This window comes from Nannobrachium achirus (assembly GCF_963921795.1).
Source record: "Nannobrachium achirus genome assembly, chromosome: 17".
In the NCBI taxonomy this organism is placed as follows: domain Eukaryota; kingdom Metazoa; phylum Chordata; class Actinopteri; order Myctophiformes; family Myctophidae; genus Nannobrachium; species Nannobrachium achirus.
In genome coordinates this window covers 23465165-23473098 of record NC_137824.1, presented here as the reverse complement: position 1 = coordinate 23473098, position 7934 = coordinate 23465165, and the positions used below count along the sequence as shown (strand labels likewise).

At 42.0% G+C, this 7934-nt stretch overlaps 1 protein-coding gene across 1 annotated transcript in view; it reads left to right on the top strand.

Annotated features, from left to right (window-relative positions):
* Positions 1-1486: 1486 nt before the first annotated feature.
* The window catches only part of LOC308302353 (protein diaphanous homolog 1-like), a gene marked incomplete at its 3' end in the record, with an annotated part of 81362 nt that continues 74914 nt past the window's right edge, over positions 1487-7934 (top strand). The window contains exon 1 of the mRNA XM_080746608.1: positions 1487-2274. Within this exon, the coding sequence (XP_080602734.1) occupies positions 2176-2274 (99 nt within the window). The 5' untranslated portion in view covers positions 1487-2175. The remainder of the gene's footprint in view (positions 2275-7934) is intronic.

Here is a 7934-nt window from a genome sequence, read left to right as displayed (position 1 = left end):
TCCCTAACATATCTCACATTCCATCACTGTCATATCTCTGTAATCCTCTCTCTCTCTCTCTGTGTGTGTGTGTGTGTGTGTGTGTGTGTGTGTGTGTGTGTGTGTGTGTGTGTGTGTGTGTGTGTGTGTGTGTGTGTGTGTGTGTGTGTGTGTGAGAGAGAGAGAGAGAGAGAGAGAGAGAGAGAGAGAGAGAGAGAGAGAGAGAGAGAGAGAGGATATTACATCTCCAAACTCGGACACAAATCTCGAGATTTTATATAGACTTCCATAAGTTCCATTGTGCATTATTGCCCTAATGGGCAATAATGCAATACATGCAATTATTGTTCTCTAATGGGCAACTAGAAGATTGAGCTGACTGACTGGCTGTTGCTATAAGACATACATTTCAACGTTCTCGTCCTGTGTCAACAGTAACTTTACTTAGGTCAACAGGGAACAAAATAGGTTTCAGAGAGAATGCTCACAGTCGCAGATGCGCGGACACAAACTTGGAGACGCTTTTACCATAGCAATCTTGGGTAGGCTATTCATTCATTCAACCACTTGGTGTCGCCCTAAACTTGATTATGCGTTAAGGTGATTAGGAACTGTCACTGATATAGTCTACGATGCTGAATTCATACAAATGATCAAACAAATTATCTTTTGAATTGCAAGAGTTGTGTAGTTTATTAATGTTTTATTTAGGGTTAGGGCTACTTCGGGGAAACATGCTGTTTTATATGCTACAGAACCATGCACTAAACTGACTCATAAAGGCCTATGCTACAGAAGCGTGCACTAACTGACTGTAGAAGGAATGGTTAGATTAAAGGTGCGACTTACAGAGTAGGCTAATAATGAACACATGTGTCAGATAGTTTCAATAAGAATGTGGAGGAGGTCACCATTGAATGTCGCATCCTAAAACTCTCTGTTGTCCTCCTAAAGACTCTTAATATCTTCAATTTAAGTTAAGAATGTGACAAACGTTGGGAATTTGTATGGATTTATTTATACTTTAATAGTCAGAAACGTAAACGGCACGTGGTACAGACATTAAGGCTAAAAGGGTAAAGGTCCTGGGGACTTGTTTTTCCATTGTAGTGAGGTCCTACTGAACTTGGCTCCATCTCTTTTTGTCTTTTAATCATACTTTTGTTTAGAATGACACTGAGCAACGTAGTGGTGTGGAAATGGGATACTGATATTTGGTGTTCACTCATAGGCTATATCTATGACAGGAACACAACTAAAATCAAATTAGCATAGTTGTCAAATCCCCAGGTGTAGCTCTAGAGCGCATGACCTCTCCACGTTACACTGAGATTGGTAGCTTGTGAATGTTTGCGACTCCAGCCTCGCGGTTGCGTCCCCTCCCCCCCGAAATGGCAAAACTGCGACCTCTGGAGTCACGGAATTCTATAGGCAGCCAATTTCCTTGTAACCCCCACTCACCGCTCCAACCGAGGCAACCTGTCAGAGCAGCAGGAAGACACATTGGTGGACGTGGTTGCTCAGGCTGGTGACTGACAGCCGTCTCAGGGAAATAAAGTTAACTGAACTCGCTGTTGCAGTCATGGAAACTAATTTGGGATGTACATTTGTGGAATTTCACCGCTGACACAGGAGTACGCAGTCCCCTTCGCGTCGAAACAACTTGTGGAAGTTGGGGAGTAGGAGGGTGCTTTTTTCACACGGATATTTAGCAATACAAAAGTGAGCTAGGCTAACTCAGGCTAACATTAGCTGGTTACTACCACACTGAACCTGGACTTATGATTTACGGGGACTTTGGTATGGTTCCGCTTGTGTAAATTGCGTCGAAAATGTACGAACTCTAAAAGTTTTCAACAGCTGGTATTCCTACTTTCACTGCCACTGTGTTTGTGGCTGTTCTTTGAATTTCCCTCCATTACTAAACATAGACAGGCGGGTTACGGACTGGGGTACCGTGCGCTCGGGGTAGTTGGCTCCGTACCAAATCATTAGCCACTTTGTGCTAATTGTGGCTAGTTAGCCCAGGCACTTATACACGGGCCCAAGACAACTAACTACTGTCTTCTTTCTAGTGAATCACAACTTGTGGGAAAAGTTTTTTTCTTTCCGGTTTGAGAACGGGCAGGATAACGTTAACCACCGTACACCTTTATTTTGACAACCAGTTTGTGGAAAGCGCAGTGAATCCCAGTAATGGAGCCATACTCTGGAAATGCAGCATCGGCTTCTGTTCCCAAGAAGGACAAGAAAGCAAAGAAGCACTACGAGGATGGAGATGGGAAAAAGAAATTTGTGAGTATCTCTCTGGTGTAGTCTTGTGCTGTTGTGTTGCATTGACAGAGTTCCGCCCGGGTACAGCATCCCACCACGAAGAAGTTTACTGAATTGGTTCACTTTCCTTCCTCCCCAAGTTTCGAGTGAAGTCAGTCAGAATAGAAAACGACAATCTCAACCATCTTGTCAGTAAACAAACCTCGAGAACACACCATTGCGCCCTATAATACAACACCGGTCCCCAACACATGCGTGTTATGATGAGGAAGTGCCACAGTGGCTGTTTCTTTCAAGTGTAGAGTGGTGCAATTATTGACAAGTTGCCACACTGTATTGCATAATTCCCCGACACAGTTAACTTGCCAGTTTTTAGAAGTTGAGTGTGTTTGAAGTGTTTAATTAGTAAATGCAAGCACTGCCCACCATTTCCACTTAAAGTGTTGGCTGTTGTTATGCAGTTTTGCAGTCATTTTTATTTTTAAATATGTCACTGGACAAATGTTCTTTAGTTTAGACAAAATGAGTACTAACCAACATTAATGTTACACCCTAAAGGCGTGGCATTGGCCCATGAGACTTTATCAAAATCAGTTAGTTCTGATGTCATCATGTGTCAACATGTGTGATTCACTGTAGTGTGTCTGAGAGAGTCTCCACTGTGTTGTCTCTGCGAAAGGGACATCACAACACGAGGAGTGATCCGGAGTGATGCGTGTCATCAGGCATGGCAAACATTCCAAACAAGATTGCGTAATTTAACCCCTTGCCCGGGTCTAGCAACAGTTGAAAACCGATATGTACTGTATGGGGAGACAACCGTGTAACCATAGAGGGCCCTGAGACACACCTGGCCAGTGGAGTGCAATAAACCCACATGCACGCACGCACGCACGCATGCACACGCACACACACACACACACACACACACACACACACACACACACACACACACACAAACTAACGTTTCGGAGTCCTCCAAGTCCTTTATTAAAGGTGATGCTCAGTGACAGTCTGATATAATGCTCCAAGCCCACTCTGTGTTCTTGTATGTTTGCACCTTGCTGGCAGGGATGAACTTAAAAAAGAACAACCCACATGCCAATTTGTCTAGGCGTTTCAAGTATTTTGCTATGTGGTGATTGTATTGAGTTTTTGCATTAGACAGCTTGATTCTGCATAGTTCAATATGACTGGATGTGCCCAGCACCTGTTTGCCTTGCAGCAGAGGGAGGAGACAGTATTTTGTCTTTGTTAAAGGCATAGCAAAGGTGATTAGAGGAACTTGGAAATTGCACTGTTCAACTGCATGGAACCAGCTAAACTAGCTTGTATATTGATGTTTTGACTTGTAGCTCTAATATAATATATAAAAGGTGCAATTCTGGGAAATTGCAAGTGTGGTTGCTGAGTTGCTCTGACACGATCCACAAGAAAACCACTTGGAAATGAATTCCGTCCCGCATGAAGAACGAATACATGAGGAATTAGTTCTTCATTCGAGCCATTTGCACACTTGTAATTCATTGGTTTATACTAGAAAGTTTTGTTCTTGATTAATTCTGTCTTTTGACACCATATGTGCATTTGATGTTTGACAGTGGGACTTCGTGTCATCTAGCACAGTGATTCCCAAACGGGGGGTATAATGGTCTTGGAAAGTATATACTTTACTTCGGTATAAAATGAAATTCCCACAAGGGTAGAGTGGAATTAAACAATTTATTTATTATACAAAAACATGACACACGTTCATATCTCCTTGTATGGGCCTTTCTTTCCGTCAGTTATCCATACATGGAGATGCGTGCTCAATCATACCCACAAAGCCAGAAGTATCTCCATACTGAATTCCGTGGCAGTGCTCATACACACAAAGTGAAACATAGGAGCAGTTAGCACCGCTCAAAAACAAAGCTCTTGGAGACTGCCCCATGAAAATGCAGCCTCACGATTATAAGACATGTGCCTTCTTTATACAAAACAAGAGAACACAAATAGCTGGAGATGTGGTTAGTGGACAGAGTCTCTATTTAGAAATAGTTCTTCTTTCTGACAGGCTACCAAATGGTGAGAACATGGCTTGCCTACTATTGTGGGTTGTAAATAGTCCTGAAGACTCAGGAGTGGGCACATTTCCTTCTAGTGTATATGCACTTATAGTTATAACTATAATCATGGTTAGAACAGTGTAGTATTGTCATATCTCTATTACAGGGGCCCCCATGGGGGTCCCCAAATGATTGTGGGGGTCCCCAGACGATTAACTTAATGTGAAACACATTGTTTTCTCACTTAACAGTTAACATACCAACATACAGTACATATAATTGTATACAGGGTATCTGCACATTTCTAAAGTTACAATTGAATGACTTTTTAAGACTTTTAAGACTTTTGAATGACTTTTTAATACCAAATTGGCCAAATTGTCAAATATTTATGCAAGACAGAGGAAAAACATTATGAAAATAGACGATGTACAAGCCCACAACTCCTCGCACCGTGAGGTGTACAATTCCAAGCTTGCTTGTCAGGGTATTAGGATGATCTAGGTACCAAATTGGTGGACATGAAGCTCCTTATAGGGACCTTATATCTTATGTCATGGCGACACGATTTGTTTGGGTCTGATGACATGCTGTCAGAGACAGCATGATATACTGTACATGCTATATTTGGGTGTTTGGTTGAGAGTCTAGTTGTAAACCTGTCTGCAATCATCAGTACCAAATGGACTGCCTGTTTCTGCTTAACTTACATTACATTATCATTTTGAATCAATGAAAGTGATGTTGTGTGACTCCAGTGTGGATTCAGTGCATGCCTTGCATTCTGCAGAGAGATGGCTCTGTGATCTCATGAGGCCAGGCTGCTGTGCGAGCCTGGCCAGTGGTCCTTTGCCTTCTTGTGAGAACTCACAAGAAGGCAAAGGCAGATTTATTTCTTTATTCAGAGGCTGAGCTTAATTTTCACATTTGAAATTCAAATATACTTTTGACTATCAAATATGTGTTGACAGACAGCCCTAATGCACATGTGGGCTAGTTCATGAAAAGACTAACAGTGAATCAGCAATCAGTATGAGTCACAGTCCAGGGATCTATTGAAAACACTTGCAAACATTTGTGTTGTGTGACATTGTGAGTGATTTGTCCTTGCTTGAGCTCACCTTTGGTGTGTGAGTATATGGCCTTGGCTTGATTAAGCTGCTAGTGCTGCTACTTGAACCTATACCGGCGAATGCGGCAATTATATAATTTGCAACATGGTCATAGTCAGACTCAGAGTTTAGAAAGGGATTAATTGCCATATTTGTGATGTAATAATTGTGTGTCCTTAATCTGACAGACATGATGTAGTCTTTTGTAAAATCTGTGACAATGACGCAGCAAGGTTTGCGTGCGTGTGTGTGTGTGTATGTGTCTCTCTGTATGAGAGATAACCTATCTGTTAAGCATTCCAAGGCTATTACGCTCTCTGTGAATCTCTGTGTCATGTTTCTTGTGAGAGAGTCCAAGTGAATGTAAGTACATTATTATTGTAGACGCATGCCATAGGCATAGTAATGCCTTAGTCATCATCTCCACCCTTTCAGAGTGTGAATCCATTATGACATTTATTTGGATACATTACTATGACATGATACAAAGTAAGAGAGGTAAGAAAGCCTAAGAAATGACACTGAGTTGAAAATGACGTCGTCATCCCCTGTAATGATCCGTCTAGCCACCCAACAATTACTCTTCAGTTTTATTGGTGTGTGTGTGTGTGTGTGTGTGTGTGTGTGTGTGTGTGTGTGTGTGTGTGTGTGTGTGCGCGCGTGTGCGTGTGTGTGTGTGTGTGTGTGTGTGTGTGTGTGTGTGTGCCCTGCTCACTGTATGTACTGTACAGTAACCTGTACTTATGTTCCACTGGAATGCTTTACATGATTTCAGTTAACTTCGTAGCGCAGCACAAAAAATACGTAGCATGGCTTTGAAGCAAAAAACAGAAGCCGTAAACCCTGAAGCAGTGAAGGTTTTCTTTATATCAACATCCACATTAGTCAACATTATATGGTAGAATCCAGCAAACAGGCAGAGGCAGGAACCCAACAGTCAGGGATCACTAACTTGGACAGTTGTTTGTGATACAAGTTCAGTTTTCTATTTCAGGCTGTGGTGTGTTTTTGATCTACTTTTAATCTATTTTCTTGTCGAAAACGTACAGTAGATGGATGCTAAGGATTACCGAGATGCCAACTCTCCCCTGCCGCCTTAGAGACAGTGAAATGAAATATTTTTTTCACACTATATAGAAATATAGTTTTTCACACTTTTAGAGCATATCCGTGGTCATCATATGGGCATACCTAAAAAAGCTGTATGTTACTACTGTATGTAAAATCGTATTTATCGCCAAAATAAAAATATTACTGTCTTGTAGCCAGTTTTTGTAACCAAAACATCCACTGTCTGTGTCACTTTATTTCACCATGTCAGTTCACTTTTGTAAGTAAAGGACTATTTGTTGCCCTCACTCACTCACTCACTCACTCACTCACTCACTCACTCACTCACACATTTACAAAATTACAATACAAGGACAATTAGTGGGCACGCACGCACGCACGCACGCACGCACGCGCACACACACACACACACACACACACACACACACACACACACACACACACACACACACACAGAATCTGTCATAGATGGCTAGCCTCTTGCAGAGCCATGGCGTAAAAATAAAAGGTCTCCAGGGAGTGCCTGGTGGCTCAGCCAGTTAGTGCACAGAAGGAATAAGCTGACCTGCTGTACAGTATGCTGCTTTATCTCTTGACATTAATGACCCTCAGGCCCCTCACAAAGGTGACTTGGATGTTTCATACATTTTGAACACACCCTTTAGCAGAAAACCGCTACTCGAGGAAAACCACTGCCGCTGTTGGTGTGAATAGGCACCACTTGGCCCTAGGTTTACACTGAGCACAGTTTCACATGGAGATCATTAATGTTCTACCAGTAGATCAGCACTATACTTCTGCCAAAAAACATTAGAATATTATGCTACATTTTACAATGTATCTCTTTGTTTGTGTGGGGGTAGATCCCATCCATCCTCTCTTGCCATGTGTCTGTCCAAGTCCATAGTCCTCCATCTTTGTCACTCTCTCTCTCTCTCTCTCTCTCTCTCTCTCTCAGTCACCCATCCAACTCAGAGCACATATTGTGGCTGAAATGCCAGTGTGAAACTGGAGTGGGTACTGCACTGCTAGTGGCAGGGGCCTCTTGGCTCAGAATCAATAAGAGAAAGGCTAGTCCAGAAAGAAAGATATGCAGATTAGGAGATTCCACAGTCCATTATAAAGGAAGATCATAAGCCTTAGAGGTAATGAGATATATCTGGCCTCAAAGCTTGTCTTTTACTATTCAGCCATGCAAACTTGATTTTTTAGCATTAATCTGCATTTTGAATCCATTGATCAATAGGTCATGTTTGCAAATCCTATTAGAGTACTGAGCAACTGTATAGTCTAACGCTGTTGTTCTCACCCCCACAAATGTTTTAAGGCCCCCAAAATACCCATACCCAGTTTGCATGCCTAACTATTGTAGGCCCTATAAGCTACTATTTAGCCTGTCATCTTGGTCTTGTATGTGATTCTCAGTCAATATTATAGTAGTAATTGT